The sequence below is a fragment of the Zalophus californianus genome, chromosome 12 (assembly GCF_009762305.2).
Source record: "Zalophus californianus isolate mZalCal1 chromosome 12, mZalCal1.pri.v2, whole genome shotgun sequence".
NCBI lineage: Eukaryota > Metazoa > Chordata > Mammalia > Carnivora > Otariidae > Zalophus > Zalophus californianus.
In genome coordinates, this window is record NC_045606.1 from 102,231,184 (window position 1) to 102,247,865 (window position 16,682).

Below are 16,682 nucleotides of genomic sequence, written 5' to 3' on the forward strand. Positions count from 1 at the left end.
TTTTGTATCTTCCTGGGCATGCGTGTTTTGCCTGCTGTTTGTTTTTCCTGTTTTCTCCCTCTCCCCTCTTGTTTTCTTTTAGTATTTCCATACGGTGTCAGGCTGGTTTCTGTGTGTACTTTCCTCACCTCCGAACTCTGGGGGAGTTCTTCCTGGACTGTGTGCTGAGCTCAGGCTGGGCTGGGGGCCGGGCGGAGTCTGGGTGAAGCTGCCTCTCGTCTGCACTTCCCTGCCCTGTAGCTGACAAGGAGGATGTTTCCTCTGACCTTGCCTCATGCGCTCTGAGGGCAGGTGGGGCTTGGGAGGCGGCTCCAGCTCTTCTGCTCAAACGGACATTCCGGTTCCAAGCCAGGGCTGACTCATGCTTTTGCTCTTCTGTGGAGAGCTCTGTTCTTTGCCTGGGATCCAGAGTCACTGGTGTTCCCTTTTGGTGTTTGTCTTCACGTGTCTTGGTTGAGTTTTTACTGCACTTGGCAGCTTGCTGCAGGTCTTTTCAGTTTCAGGGTATTTTAGATATTATGTTCTTGAAGAAAGAATTTCCTTTTCTGTAACTTGTTCTTGTTTTGGGGTGGTTAATAAGAGCAGAAATGTTTTGAGAGGCCTTTGCCATCTTAAAGCTTTTAAGACACACACCAGATTTCTTTAATTAATCACTGTAAATGTATTCTATCTGTAAAATTAGGGAACGGTACAGCATCCTAATTAACATGCTTTTGGGTTAATTTTTTCATGGCTCTGATGTAATTACAGGAAATTTGGGTGAAGTCTAAATATAGTGAATGTTTTCTTACAGACAGAGCCTCCACTGAATACGCCAGAAAACAGAGAATATCTTGCAGAAATTATGTTTGAATCATTTAATGTACCAGGACTCTACATTGCGGTTCAGGTAAAAACAAAGTTATTTTTACAATTCCCAACAGACCTTAGCTGTCCGGCGGTGGGAGAAACGGTGATTCCGGAGGCTCTCTGTGGGATGATGGTGCTCTGTGTTCTTCCCTTTCCCACTCCCTCAGCTCACACCCCAACCCCACTCAGGTTTGAACTCAAGCACTGTAGGGAATGTGTTCCGTGGTTTAGTTTTTACGTTTGTGCTGTTGATATAGGATTTATCTGGCTATTTTTACATGCATTAAAATCCAACGTATTTCTCTTTGGGTGACAAGATCGGGAAGTAGGTGTGGTTCTTTTTTTGACTTCTTTCACTCCTGATCATAATAGAGGAAAGATACTATAGAGTCTGTTAAAAAATAAAAAAATACTTTTAAAGGGCCCCCTATGGATTTTGGGCTCCTGTGGTTCCGTGAACTTACAGAGCTTCCTTTGAAGCTACTTGTTCATAGCGTGGGGATTTTTGTTGGTTTTGCTGGTTATTTGTCTGCCATCCTGTATAAAGGAATTGGCTGAAATTTTGGGAATAGTGAGATAGGTGTTTCCCAAAATATTTTCTGCATCAGACTAGTCCCTTTTAAGGAAAAGGAGGAGGAGTTGCATAGGAAAATAATTTGGGAGATCCTGCGTGCTGTAGCCTGCACGTGGTGATTCACAGTTGAGTAGCAGAGTAAAGGCCCTGAGAATGCCTGCGTTGAAGAAATCTGTTCCTTCCAACACTTCCGAATTTATTCAACCAGAAGTCTCCTCTTCCCCAGGTTATTTACATCCCATGGAGTAGGGAAGTACTTTAGAAAACACTGAGCCACAGCCAGTGTGTCAATGTTGCCTGGAGAAGTTTTTATATGAGAACAGATTCTCAGAATTCATCTCAGACCAAGGCTTTCCAACCTCAGTGCTTCGGAATGTGTAGTTCTGCGTAGTAGGGGCGGACCTGTGTGTTGCAGGATGTTTAGCTTTCTGGCCTCTACCCACCACCAGCCTCCCCTTCTCCAAGCGCGACAATCCAGAATGGTTCGAGACGTTGCAAAGATCCCCTGGCTGAGCACCACTGCCTTGGTCCTACCAGATTAGAGTTTCTGGGTGTGAGGCCTACTAATCTGTTTTTTAAAAAACTCCACAAGTGATCTTACCGCAGCCCATCTGTGGACCCACACTGGGAATTAGTGGCTTAGAAATTAAAATCCTCTTACTCCATAGTGAAGTTCCTTTTCCCTGGGCTTTCCTTTGTAAACGTTTGATTTACTTTATTGAAAACTTGATCCATCCAGTTTAAGTTTATTAAATTTGTGTGTTGTGCAATTTGGAATTTGAACTTTGGAGCGGCAGGGGGAGGATGGAGGGTAGGGAAGGTTGAGAGGTACTTGGAGTAACTAAGAAAGAGCTTGTCAGTGAGCCTGAGAACAAGCAGGCAGAAGACTTGAGAAACATTTCCCTGTGTGCTAACGGTTTTTGCGTCCTTTATCCAGGCAGTGCTGGCCTTAGCTGCATCCTGGACCTCTCGGCAAGTTGGGGAACGCACGTTAACAGGGATCGTCATTGACAGCGGGGATGGGGTCACTCACGCTATCCCAGTGGTAAGCAGGATAGTCAATGCTTCACTCTCTGTAGGCCTCACCTAATTTTGAGGTAAGGGAAGAAATGAAAGAAAAAAACCCCTTGTGTAATTAAAATACCACTTTAACAGTCATGGCTGTACTTAGAAAAGGTAATGAGAGGTTTGAAACCCAGGTGTAGGAGAAAGGACAGATGCCCCTTCACCATGGCATTGGCGATTCTCAGTTTGCAGTGGCAGATGTCTGCAGTCAGGACGTCCGCCGTGGTTTGGACTCCGTGGCCTCTGCCTGCTCCTCGCTGTAGCATCACCTGTGGGATTTTCCTGGCTTACGTGCCGAGCTGCATCTTGGAGACCAGATTGTCGGGGTGGGGCACGACCACTTGTTCTGTGACAGGATGCGTATGGCTTTGACCACCACATGCTTTAGAGGAATTACTTCTTGTTTTTTTTAAATGTATTCGAGAACAAAGATGGAGAGATTATACATTTTGACTCGCAGAATGCTCTGCAGTGTCACTTTTTGGTTTTAATTTTCAAAACATTAGAGAAGTGACTCCTCATTCAGTCTTCAAGAGACATCTGTAGTCAGGAAGAAGGAACACCGGATTTGTCCCACGCTCCGTCCTGGGACCCCTGCTGGAGAGGGGTCGGGAGAGACAGGGCAGGCGCTGGTGCCACCTGCAGATCCTGGGCTGGGAGCACCAGGCCTGTGTCAGTGCACTTACTCCTCTCCTGGGTCATTGTGAAGAGTTAGTGCTCCTCGATCTGTAATGCTGACTGGGAAATTCTAGCATCGGGCTTCTCTCTGAGATCATGCCCTCAAACCTCAGTGCAGACAGAGCCCCGGGGGTGGAGGTGCTGGAAGGCCTGCTGCTTGGCCCAACCCATAGTCTCAAATGAGGAGAAGTAGAGAAAACAGATTTCATGTAGTGTACAGGTCCACTGAGGAAGTGTTTTTAAAAATTTTTATCTGTGTCTTTTTATCAGTTTTTTTCTGATTATAAAAATTACATTTGTTGTACAAAATTTATGTAAAACAGAGAAATGTGGAGAAGAAAGTAACATGACCCATAAATCTGCCCAGAGAACCGCATTATGCTTTGGTTTGGAGAACCTTCCTAGTTCTTTTTCTTAGGTGCACAAGGATGCACATTTTAAGCAAAATTGGAATATTCTATGTCTGGTTGTGTATTCTAATTGTATAATACGATCCTGAAGTTATGTTTTGCATATTAACTTATCTCTACTATTTTTTCTTATGGTTAAATATTCTGTGAATATTTAATAATTGCATATAGCCTATCATGTAGGTATGGGATAATTTACTCATTTATTTTCCTGTTGTAGGACATGTAGGGTTTTTTTTTTTTTAATGTTTTTTAATGTTGTGATGAAGCCAATACTTAACGCTGGTTGACTTCGTTTTAGAAAATGCTACATGTAATGCATAGAATATAATAATTGTGAATAGTTTGTGTTAGCTAGTATTCTTGTGAGTTTAAGTTAATCTTTCTTACTTTAATAATTTGTACATATCTTTTATTTCCATCTTAAATATTTCACAAATAGCTTGGACACTGTGGAGAGGCCAAATCTTTTCTTACTTCTAGAGTTCAGGTACATCAGAAAACACACGAGGGGAATTTGGGCACCTGTCCTTGCAGCTTAACTGCCGACTGGGTCTGGTGCTGGTAATCCTTAGTTCCGACCTGCCCATAAGGTGAGGTTGGCAGTCACTTCCGTCCCCTGTCTCCCATGGGCACGTGGCACAGAAGTGGTGCTGGAATGTGGAGCCTGGAGTGTCTCCTCTTTTCAGATGGAACTGTGGTAGGAAGCCATCCATTATGGCCACCAGCCCCCAGAGAGCGAGCGGGCTGTGGGCCCAAGCCCTGGCTTCCGGAACAACTTGTGCCCCCAGAATGGCTGGTGAGGGGTTGGGGCTGGCCTTCGAACTCTGCGTTGCAGTACTCTCCTGGTCCCGCAGTCCAGCCAGAGGGTCCCAGCTCCTGACCAGCACTGGTCTCAAACTGCACAGGGTTTAGGGTAACTTATCAGAATTATTGCTCACAAGTGCAGCTCTTGGTACAATAAATGGGACCATTTATCAAGTACCGAGTACATCCCCCAAACAGTGCTATGTGCTTGACTTACTGTTTCATTAAGTCTCTGTTGTAAACCACATGTGGGGTATTGTTTGCCCCATGGTGTGGATGAAGGTTTTGGGGCTGAAACGCGTTGACAGGCTTGTCCGTGGTCACTCAGCGGACAGTCGTGGAACCAGGATTTGCACCCAGGTTGTCTGAGTCTAAGCCCTGTGTACTTAACCAGATTGTTGACTCTTAAATATAAGTAGGTTTATAGTTGGTTTAACAGTTTATAGGTAAAGTTTTTTCCTTGTTAAAGGAACGTAAAACAGTTTGCTGTTCTGACAGACGGCATGACTTTTTGGAAATGCACTGGTTTTTCTCTTCACTTTTCTGATGTAATCATTTTGGTTGCTTCCAGAGAGTCTCAGGTTACATTAAGGGAATTGTGCATGCAGTCATTTTAAAAGACCTCCAGTCCTGAGCTTTGCCCAGCGTGGGGATTCAGTAAATGCTGTGCTACGAGGGGGTAGGAAGCAGAGAGTCTGGGGAGCTCTGCCCGCTGGAGTTACTCATTCCCGTCATTCTGCCTCCTCTTCTTCCCTAGGCAGAAGGTTATGTCATTGGAAGCTGCATCAAACACATCCCGATTGCAGGTAGAGATATTACGTATTTCATTCAGCAGCTGCTAAGGGAGAGGGAGGTGGGAATCCCTCCTGAGCAATCACTGGAGACCGCAAAAGCCATTAAGGTAAAAACAGATGGGAAATGGGCCGGTTTGGGGGTGAGAGAGAGATGGTGTTTGGACACTTCCCCTTCTGCCATCACCCCTGCTCCCACCCTTCTTCCTCTCCCCTCCCGAAAATGTGGGTCTTATTCTGTTTGCCACTTGAGTCAAAGGGCTGAAAGCCTCAGAGCTTAGCCTTTTCCTCTGAGCGTGTGAATGCTGTGGCGGTTCTGGCTGTAAATGCGAACAGCTTGATAACTGGTATTGAGCACAGGTGCATGTAGTACAGCATCATTTAATTGGAACCTAATTCGATGGAACCTTCAATTAACGGAATGTGCCTTCCATATCGCCCTCTGTGCTTCATGTCTGGAATAAGGAGCAAACCCCAGCAACAGCGGTGTTGGGACTTCAGCCGAGTCAGCCAGTACTTAGACTGATGGCTGGTACTTGGGTGAGGTTCTGTGTCCTGAGAATGACAGTTGAGAATAGTGCCATTCTAGAATCTCAGGTCATTAAACAAAATCCATCTGCGTTTTCTAGACTCTGGTACCACCGCTGGAGAAGTCACAGGACGTTTTGCAATTTAAATCAGTAAGATTAGAAGAAAAATGCCTCACTGGTCCTTATTTAAAGTGTCCACGTGACCTGATCCATCAGTTTAGTCTTTGTATTACTCTGTGTGTGGCAGCTGACAAACCCTTTCTGAAGGAACTTCTCTTTTTAGGTTTCAAAATCAAGACAAATTTTTTTAACCAAAATGCAAGAGACTTTTAGTAATACAAGGATAACTATCGTGGTTGAAGAGGGAAGGGTTTTGTTTGTTTTTGGAGAGGAATGTAATTTTGAAGTGTGACTTGTGACCATGAGCATCTCCTGTTTCATTGAACACATGCTTGTTAAGGGGAGGCGAGCCTAAACCCCCACCTCCCATCTAAGCACCCAGGAGCAGGCTGGTCGAAGAAAAGTCGTCAGTGAGGACCCCATGTTTTGCATGCCACTCTTGGTAACAACTGGTATTTTTCAGACAGGGTGCACTGGTATAGGCCAGGGCTCTTGCTAGTAGGATGGCTAGCTGCCCCAGCGTCCCTGGGACTGGAGTGTCAGGGGTTGGGTACCCCCAGGGCTAGAACAGTTTGCCCTGGGCAAACCTGGGGGCAGAGTTTACAGCAGTATTATAAGACTTTCTTTTTAGACTAAAATATTTCCCAAGATTTTCCCTTTTTCCTTGCCTTTCGTTAACGAAAGAAATTTGGATATTTGATCCATGTTCCCTTGTCACCCCAAATCTGTCACTAATGTGAATCAGGATTGAACTTCTTGTCCTGACACTCAGGGGTCCACCTGGTGAGTGTGAAATTTCCATTTTTAGTAAAGATTTCTGAGTATGATGACTTGTGCTGTCCTGGTCCTTGTGGCAGTGTGTACTCTGCTCACAGGCTGTCCGGGGTCCAATTGTGGCCCTGAAATTGGAGCTTGCCATTCAGGTTGTGACCATGTCTTGCTCAGCGGTGAAAGCTGGGAGTCCTCCTGTGCCCTCCGGATGAGCTGTGCTGGCCCTGTTGTGTGGCTTAGCCTGCTGTTCATTGTCTCCTCTCTGCTTTCTGTAAAAGAAAAGATTCTGGCAAGAGTGGTTGGGAGGTACACCAGTGTCATGTTACTCCCGTGGCCATCCCCCATGGTCGTGAGTAGGCACACAGCATCCTTGCAGCAGGTTCCAGAATTTAAGACTCACACTGCCACCCTCCAGCCAACTCGATTGAGGCTCTTTATGGATCTGTGAAGCCAGTTGAGATGCTGCAGGAAACGGACCAGGCCTCTGACAGCCTAACGTCTTTGTCTCCAGCCTGGTAGCTTTAAAGTTGTATTACCTCTCTCTAGCATCAGGGAACACAGGGATGGTAACAATCCTGGCTTGTCAAGTCTTAGAATTGTGCAAGAGTATATTAAGGATGGTATTAGAATACATTTCGGGAATTCTAAAAAACTTTGCACTTAGTATCAGGAAAACACCTGCAGAGGTCCTCCCAAAATGTGTAACGAGCACGAGCCGTGCGCCCGACGCAGTGCCGCTGGTGAACAGAACCCGCTTGGTTCTTGCCCACAGAACGCTTACTTTCAGAAGCTGGTACCCCCGTGCCACCTGCTGGTTTGCTGAGGTCAGCTCTGGGGGCAAAGATTCCCAGTCACTCGTTACCAGATGCTGAGGGAACGCTGGGCGCATCTCAGGTTGGCTGCCGGTGCCGGGGTGCGGAGCATCAGCGGGTTCTCATGCAGCAGTAGCTTATAGGGCCCCCGGTCCTCCCGTCTACATCTGCCTGTTCTGTTTTCTCGGGGGCATCCACCACCTTATAACATACTGTGTCATTTACTTATTTACCACGGCCGGCATTTACTGTCCAGCTCTCAGCCAGAGCGTGTGTTCCAGCAGCAGGGGTCTGTGTGTGTTTTGTTCCTTTGTACCTCCCGTGTGCGCAGGCCCTCAGTAAATACTTGTCACAGAGCCCGTGACCGTGCCATGTCAGACTGCACAGCGGGCTCACAACCGAATTATTGGTCATGGTAGGCGTGAGGATTAGTCTACTGCACTCAGCGCACGTCTGCTGGTCCAGAGGGGGACCTCAGAGGAGTAAAGGAAAGATGAGACAGGACACTTAAAGATTTTCCTTTATTTGAGAGAGAGCGAGAGAGATCACAAAGGGAGAGGGAGAAGCAGACTCCCCGCTGAGCAGGGAGCCTGACGGGACCATGACCTGAGCTGAAGGTAGACTCAAGGTCTACCTGAAGGCAGAGCTCAACCAGATGAGCCCCCCAGGCGCCCCGAGATAGGACACTTAGTAGACACATTTAGACATTGTTTCAGATCATATGGCAACAAAATGTGCTAAAGGAAGGCTGAGATTTATAGCTGAGCTACTGAGAAAGCCAGCTTCCCTGTCCAGAATGGAAGCATGGCCCTGTCGGCTGTGAAGGAGGACAGAGTGGGAGGCCCGACGGCGCGTCCACACGGCAGTTGTGCTGTGTTTAAGGCATGGAGTCACTGGGTATTTGTTAGCGGGCGGAGACTCTGCCTAGTTAATGCCTGTGGACATCTCTCTCTTTGTGTTCGTGTTTGCAGGAGAAGTACTGCTACATTTGCCCTGACATAGTCAAGGAATTTGCCAAATATGACGTGGATCCCCGGAAATGGATCAAGCAGTACACGGGTATCAATGCGATCAACCAGAAGAAGTTCATCATAGATGTTGGCTATGAAAGATTCCTGGGACCTGAAATTTTCTTTCACCCAGAGGTGAGATCAGGTTTGCCTTTGAGTGTGCAAGTCGGGCGTCCGTGGGGTACTGCTGCCACCTTGTGTGCGTGGGGAGCAGTGTGAGCAAGGCTGGCGTGCCCCGGGCCGTCTGCCGCGTGTCTGGGCGGCGGTTTCAGTTTGCCTCTGCACAGACCCGATTGTCAGATAGTTCATGACTGACCATACCGTGGGTGGTTGGGAAGAGCGGTGGAGGGTAATGGAATTAAAATCAATCTCACCCTGATAGGAAAACTAGTCAGTCTCAGGGACCAGGGGAAAGCTGCCGGTTTCTGACAGTGCGGTAACGTGGGCTCTTCCCTCCTTTCATGGCTGTCCTTCCTAGTCCCAGGTTCTCACCCAGGACACTTGGTGATAGTTTCTGTCGGAGGAGGACGAGCCTTGACGTTAGTTACGTAGTGCGAGAATTATGATATCACCATTTTAACTATTAGTCACGAAGAATTATTACTTTTGCAGGAGCATTAAGTATGAGGCAACATTTTAAGGTTTAAATAAAAGGCATTTCATTTGTATTTTGGTATATTTTCCTGCCTAATTCAGTTTATATTCACTAGGTTACAAATTGCTGCCTATTTTTTGGTGCATATATGACTGTTTTGTATGTATAGGAAGTGGCACGGATGTCTGAGTTACTGTAATCTAATAGCGTCATGCTTGTTCGCGCATATGCCTTTGGTGATAATGACTTAAGACAGACATGAGATGGACAGTGTCTGGTGAATAGCTAGAGAGCAACTGGGCGTTACCTTCTTTCCTGGAGACTAATGTACATGAAAGCTTTTCTTGATTTTTAAAGTCTGCTTAAAATGCAATTGATTTATACCTTAGCGTATTTAACTTAGAGAATTAAGTGTAAGATTGTTCACTCCGCAGCTTGGTCATCACCATGCTGGTTATGTCATCTTAAAGCCCCCATCATCGGGTCGGGGGCACCTGGGTGGCTCAGTCGGTGAAGCGTCTGACTCTTGATCTCAGCTTAGGTCTTGATCTCAGTGTCCTGAGTTCTGAGCTCAGGGTCGTGAGCCAGGCGTGGAGCCTGCTTAAAAAAAATAGAGCCACCGTCATCAGATAGGGTACCCCCCCGCCCATCTTCTAGCCCGCTACAGTGATCTTTTCTTTCATTGAGTGTGGTTTTTTTTTTTTTTTTTTTGGTAATATCTTGGCTAATTACTTTCATGATACGAATATTCATAAGTGTTATGCTCATTATGTACTCATGGTGTTTCTCATTATGTATCATGAATGTGCTTTTATAGTCTCTTATCAGCATGATACACCGTGTATTCCTAACGCAGGGCTGGTCTCTTTGTTCAGTTTGCTAGTTTTCCTTCACTAAACCCAGCCATCTCCTCTCTTGAGGGGACATATGTCTTCATCACTATACACAGTCACATGGGATTCATTTGACGTATTATACATTCCAATTAAAGTTTTGAAAGGTAATGATAAATCCTGTATTTGTTAAAGTTACTTTTTAAAAAGAGTTTTGTCGTATTGAGAGAAATGTATAATGTTTCTTTTATATTTATATAAAATTCAGTTTGCCAACCCAGATTTTATGGACTCCATCTCAGACGTCGTTGATGAAGTAATACAGAACTGCCCCATCGATGTGCGCCGCCCGCTGTATAAGGTATAAGCCGCCTGGGTAAGGTGCTTTGATTTCATTCCAGCAGTAAAGAACATGCAGACATTCCTGTCTCACTCTTACTCAGCAGGCTTTGCTGAAGGCCAGTGTGATGGTAAAATATCTTTCTTAGACTGCGGATGACTCAAAGATTCAGAAATACGACTCAGTTAACTAGAGATACTTAATTTAAATATTCTAGGATTTTCTATTCTCATCTGGCAAGCTATATTTTAAACTGGACAACCTTAACCATGTATATTGGTTGAAAGAAGTGATGCTTCCCCTCATGCTTTCCATGAAATCCACTGGTCTTGTTTCATGCATATTTAGGTTTGGTGCCAAATGTGGTGTTGCCAGAAGTTAGAGCCTGAGATGGAACAGTCAAAGAGAAAATGGTCACGTAATATTTTCTCCAAAATTCTTTGATTGCGAGGAATTTTGGACCTTGAAATGAGAAAAATCTAGTCCATGTCATTGTAGGATAAAAGGAAAAATTGCTGACAGCCACGTGTTGAGAGCAGAGGGTGGAGGTCTGTTGGCCTTCATCGTAAACTGGCTTCTGCCAGAGCGCGTCAGGCTGTCAGCCGTGGGCCTCACAGCTCCGGCCTACCTCACCCGGACTCGGGTGGCGGCGTGTGACAGGAGAGAGAGTCAGGCTCAGGGAGGAAGGCTGTTAAGTCTTGTTTCATCTGTGCAGTGGAATACTACACAGTTTTTAAGGAGAGTGAGGTAAATCGTGTAAGTTCAAATTAAAAGATGTCCACAGTGTGTATTGTTAAGCGAGAAAGCAAGTTATATGATTTACACATAGTATTATGTTATTTTATGTAAAAATAGAGTTTGCGTGTGTATATGAGAAAAGGAGTTGAATGATTGTGCCGTGTCTTTGGGGGTGAGGAATGGATAGCTTTTACTTTCTACCAGTGTTTCAAAATTATTGGAAATTTCATGGTTAACAAATGATATTTTTATTAGAAAAAATTCACTATGTAGGTGACTTTTTATGGGTAAAAAAATTATAACTCTATTTTTATTTGTTGCATATTCTTAACATCTTTCTCCTCAAGTAAAATGTGCAAGAAAGGGAAACTGAGGACAGACCGGGGGATTGAGGCCTCGCGTTTTTGCTGTTCGAGTAGCACGTGCCCTGCTCCCCCTTCTTAACTCTCACCAGAGGCCAGCTGTGTCCCCTCGTCCCCAAGGTGAGGGGCAGGTGTGCACAGCTCCCAGCAGTGGCTACGGATTGCTCATGTGCGGTGAGGTCTTCCTCATGACACTGTGGTTCCCATTCAGTGATTTCTAGGATTCTCGAAGGAAGAGATGGCCTTGGAGGTTGTGCGGACTGACCCAGAGGTGGGTGAAGGAGGCAAAGCGAGAGGTGCCCGGGCCACATGGAGCAGATTGCTCTCAGGCTTCCTTTGCTCCCGCTTAACGTCTCTTGTCACAGGACGGGTTCCTTAACCCCGGTGACTGGAACTGGTGCGGTTGGGCGGGGAGGACAGTCTCTGCGGCTCAGAAAAGAGGGCACCGTCTTTCCTTTCACCGTGTTCTGCCCCGGGTCCCTGAGGGAGTCGGCCTCCTGTGTCCTCCCTTGTGGGGCACCTGCTCCTTCCTGTCCGACCAGTAATTGCACTGGGGTGCCATTTCCAGGTGCAGGGTCTTTACGTTGCTAACAGCAGTGTGCTCATAACAGAGTCAGCAGAGAGAAGAAGGGAGAGGGTATGACTTATAAAGTGGAGGGAGGGAGAGTGAGACTTGGGGGCTGGGAACGAGAAAGTCTTGTGCAGAGGCTGCTCGGGTCGGGTACTTGGCCTCTCACCACTTGGGGGACCTAGCCTCCACTTCCACCCACTTTCTAGACCCTTGCAGGTGACTCCCCCGCAGCGGCCACAGAAGCTATCCGTGCTGCACAGTCCCTGCTTACAGCTGGTCTCCCCGTCCTCACCTGACAGAAGGGTTGGGCTGTGTCACCAGCAGCCCCAGGCTGGTCAGACCCGGTGACACTCACGGAGTGAGAGTGAGGAGATACCAGCTCGTCACTTTGCCTCGGAGTCATCCTCCTGCTGGGTGTGGGCTGAGGGCGGAGGAGGCGCACGCGGGGACCTTCCCTTGGCGCCGGTGGCTGTGCATGCCACTCCCCGGGCCTCGGGCTGGGGGAGGTGAACGCAGAGCTGGTGTAGACGGTTGGGTGATGCATACGGAGGCTGGGGGGCAGTGTGGCGGGGGAGGGTCGGGACCGGCAGTGGGACTCATGCAAGGACATTAGCCTGACGACTTGCATTTCCCAATGTATTTTTTTAAAGATTTTGTTTATTTATTTATTTATTTATTTATTTATTTATTTATTTATTTGGCGGGGGGGGGGAGAGTGTGAGTGGGGGGAGGGGCAGCGGGAGAGAAAGAATCCAAAGCTGACTCTGCTGAGGGTGGAGCCCAACTCGGGGCTCGATCCCGTGACTCTGAGATCATGGCCTGAGCTGAAACCAAGAGTCAGATGTTTATCCAACTGAGCCACCCAGGCGCCTCATCCCAACATATTTTAAAGTCTCAGATTTCTATCAGTCCTGTGCTCAGGAAGTTGGAGAAAGTGATTGAGCTTCTAAATGTAATTTTTTGAACAATAGGAAATTTCAGATTCCCTTTTTGTGGTTAATTGCTATCCAGATGTCCCTGACCTTGTTCGGAAACAGCCTGAGTATCTCCGCCTCTGAACAGATTTCTCTTGAAAAAATCATGTTATTCACAGACTTTCAAAGATCATTTAATAAATAGCAACAGCTTATTTACTGAGTGTTGATCCGTGTCTAGAACTGGATGAAGCGTGTTCCTCACAGCCGTGTTGTGAGGTAACTGCAGTTCCTCTTCCCGCGAGGTGGCCGCTGGCTCGGGCAGCCCTGCTGTGTCTGCCGAGGCTGGTCGTGGGCAGGGACTTGGTCTTTTAATCCTCACACACATCTGTGGAGGACGATGGTCTTGTTTACAGATCAGAAGGTTGAGCTTGGAGAGGAGTTGAGTGCAGGGGAGGCCACATAGCTGCTAAGCAGTGCGGCTGGGGTCTGAGTCCAGGCCATGTCCCACATCTTTCAGCACATGACACTGAAAATTACATCAAATGTGGAAGGGGGATGATTCTCCAAAGAGGGGAAGCCTGTCCCTGACATTTCACCCTTAGGACTGTCGTCTCTCCTCTGTGGTGGGGAGGGTGTGAGCCTGGCCGCGGTTATTTGTGCTGAGTCAGTCTTGCGCTCCTTCAGCCACACGAGTTCTTCTGTGGCGGCCTCTGCAGGGTTATCGCAGCCTTTGTCATATGGCCAGGCTCTGTGCCCTGTGGGGAGGGAGGGACGCAGAGGGGACTGCACCCCTTTGCCCCCTTTGTGAGGTACCAGAGGGGACTAGAATGTGTTACGGGAAGACTGAACCCTGAGATCTCTGTGCTCAGCAGCGCAGGTTTCCTTGCTTGCTCAAGGGACACCTCGGTGTGGGGTGGCACTGCCTGGAACGTCACCTCATTGGTCACCCTGCAGTGCTGGCAGGCCACCCCAGCTCTCCTCCATGGGCATCCCTGTCACGTGGCCAGCTGTGCCTCTGGGCCACGGGAGGTGGGGAGGGCGGTGGAAGGTCCGCTGGGTACCGCTGTGTCCTCTATGGCCACCACGAAAGGGGCTTGTTTCCAAAACACGGGCTTCATGGGGACATCGAGGTTTAATGGAGAGGCCCTTCAGACACCTGCCAGCAAGGGACTGTTGCAGGGCTTGCTCCTCAGGGTGATTCTTCTGCAAAGGACCAGACGGTAAACATTTTTGGCTTTTCAGGCCGTTGGTTCTGTGTCGCATTTACTCAGTTCTGCCAAAGCTGCCGTGGACGACGCATGGACGGCAGGAGGAGCCTCTGAAAACATCAGCCTGTGGTCGAGGTAATTCCTTTTGAAAGCCCAACCCTAACACTGTCCAGACCAGGCCTCACCAGGCTGTGTATGCCAGGTGTGGCCTCCGTGCGTTGGCCCGTGGCCCTGGGCTGCTTTTAGGAGAGACGCCACCGTGTAAGGTCACGATGGCTCTCCTGGGGCTTCGTGGCTCAGGTTCACTCTGTTCTTTTGGTCCCAGGGCCCGGCGGCCCGGCTCGCCACGTGACAGGGGCGGCCATGGAGGAGAGCTGGGGTGGCCTGTCAGCGCCACAGAGGTGCCCAAAGAGGTGATGTTCCGGGCGGCGCACAAGCCGCGTAGGTAGGCCGCCCCTCCAAGCTCCTGGTGCTGGGTTCCTGAGCCCGGAGCCACTGTGCACCACCCCTCCAGTCCCTGCAGCCTCACTTGGGCTGCTGTGGGGGCCGACTTGGCAGCAGTGAGACCCTAGAGACCCGGCAGGAAGGGGCGCCGAGCCAGCTCCTCGCGGCCCTGAGGGTCCGCCCTCGGCTTCGGGCATAGCTGTCCTCCTGTGGCCGGCTTGCGCCCAGTGGTGCCGCTAGCGCAGCCGGCCAGGGCTTAGGGGGTTTACCGGACCCGCTGCTCCCGGTAACTGCTGCTGGTGTCTTGTCTTTTCTTTTTTTTCCTTTTTAAATATTTTATTTACTTATTTATTCGAGAGAGAGTGAGGACCCGGAGCCGGGGCAGAGGGAGAGGGAGAAGCAGACTCCCCGCTGAGCGGGGAGCCCAACGTGGGGCTCGATCCCAGGACCCTGAGATCATGAGCTGAGCCGAAGGCAGATGCTTAACCGACTGAGCCACCCAGGCGCCCCCGCCCCGCCCCGCCCCGCTGGTGGTTTCTTGGAGGAGGCTTGTTTCGGGCTCTGTTGAAAACACCTGAGGCGCTCCTGGCCCCTGAGTTAACACCTTACTCAGGCCTGTAGACAAGAAAGCAGAAATGGTGGCCAGATGAGAATAAGAGGTGGCTTTGAAAACTTAGAATCTTTATAAAAGCCAAACAGCTTTTCATTTTTATGTTTATTTATTTATCTTTAAAAAATATTTTTTTAATTTAATTTTAAGTTAATCACCATACATTACATCATTAGTTTTGGATGTAGTGTTCCATGATTCATTGTTTGTGCATAACACCCAGTGCTCCACGCAGAACGTGCCCTCCTTAATACCCATCCCCCGGCTAACCCATCCCCCCACCCCCTCCCCTCTAGAACCCTCAGTTTGTTTCTCAGAGTCCATCGTCTCTCATGGTTCATCTCCCCTCCGATTCCCCCCCCTTCATTTTTCCCTTCCTGCTATCTTTTTTTTTTTTTTTTTTAGCATACAATGTATTGTTTGTTTCAGAGGTACAGGTCTGTGATTCATTAGTCTTACACAGTTCACAGCGCTGAGGAATTCTTTTTTTTTTTTTTTTTTAAATATTTTATTTATTTATTTGACAGAGAGAGAGTGAGCACAAGCAGAGGGAATGGCAGGCAGAGAGACAGGGAGAGGCAGGATCTCCGCTGAGCAGGGAGTCCCATGTGGGACTCGATCCCAGGACTCTGGGATCATGACCTGAGCTGAAGGCAGATGCTTAACCGAATGAGCCACCCAGGTGTCCCTCAGCGCTGAGGAATTCTTAATCTCAGGAAACAAACTGAGGGTTGCTGGAGTGGTGGGGGGTGGGAGGGATGGGGTGGCTGGGTGATGGACATTGGGGAGGGTATGTGCTATGGTAAAAAAGATTTTTATTCTTAAGTAATCTCTACACCCAATGTGGGGCTTAAACCAAAACCCCGAGATCAAGAGTTGCATGCTCGACTGAGCCAGCCGGGCACCCCATAATTTTTTAGATGAAAGTAGTCCCGATCTAATTTTTATTTCATTCTGACTTGTAGATTAGAAGGATATGTATTTACATGCCTCCTTCTCTGTTCAGCTGCTACATTATGGAGGTGGGGACTGGATGGGGGGACTCAGGTGAGGGTCCAGTCTTGGTTAGGCCTGTGATTTCCCCAAAGGCCAAGTCCTTACAAGGAGCAGGTGCTTCTGGAAACAAGAAATTTTCAGCCCTGGCTGCTTATGGCCAACACCCCTAGAGTGCAAAAATATACACGTGCTCGGGTCCCACCCCGGAGATTCTGATATAACCAGGCTGGGCCTGGACATCTGGATTTTAAAAGCTTCCCAGGTGATTCTAATGTGCAACTAAATTGAATACCACTGTTAGCAACTAGTTCACTCTCGGATTGGTCAGTGTTTAGTAACTTTAATCTTTACTTGAGGGCAAAGCCAAGTTTGAGTTGCTTTGTAGTGTAACTGGATGTCTTCTACTTCTGAATTCCATTTGTCACATGCATGAGTCCCCCACTAAATGCAAGACCCTATTGTTGCCAAATTAGAGGATGTGTCTATGAGAGGTGGTTTTTGTCTTCAAGAGCTTATAAAAAAGCTACAAATAATACTGAAATAATTTTAATGGAACCACTACAAGCTAAATGTCATTAAAGTGAGTCATGCAAATTATGGTAATTGAGAGAAGGGGCAGATTGCATTTAATTGGAGGGGATCCCAAAAGGC

At 47.9% G+C, this 16,682-nt stretch overlaps 1 protein-coding gene across 13 annotated transcripts in view; it reads left to right on the forward strand.

The window, feature by feature from the left end:
- ACTR3B (actin related protein 3B) overlaps nucleotides 1-16,682 on the forward strand; it is a 145,731-nt gene that overhangs the window by 43,992 nt on the left and 85,057 nt on the right. For 12 of the 13 annotated variants that reach the window (XM_027574024.2, XM_027574035.2, XM_027574033.2 and 9 more), the window contains 5 exons: nucleotides 794-889; nucleotides 2,361-2,468; nucleotides 5,141-5,284; nucleotides 8,379-8,552; nucleotides 10,114-10,206. In XM_027574024.2, coding sequence (XP_027429825.1) covers nucleotides 794-889; nucleotides 2,361-2,468; nucleotides 5,141-5,284; nucleotides 8,379-8,552; nucleotides 10,114-10,206 — 615 coding nt within the window. The remainder of the gene's footprint in view (nucleotides 1-793; nucleotides 890-2,360; nucleotides 2,469-5,140; nucleotides 5,285-8,378; nucleotides 8,553-10,113; nucleotides 10,207-16,682) is intronic. The other variant, XM_035723325.1, reaches the window with a different exon arrangement.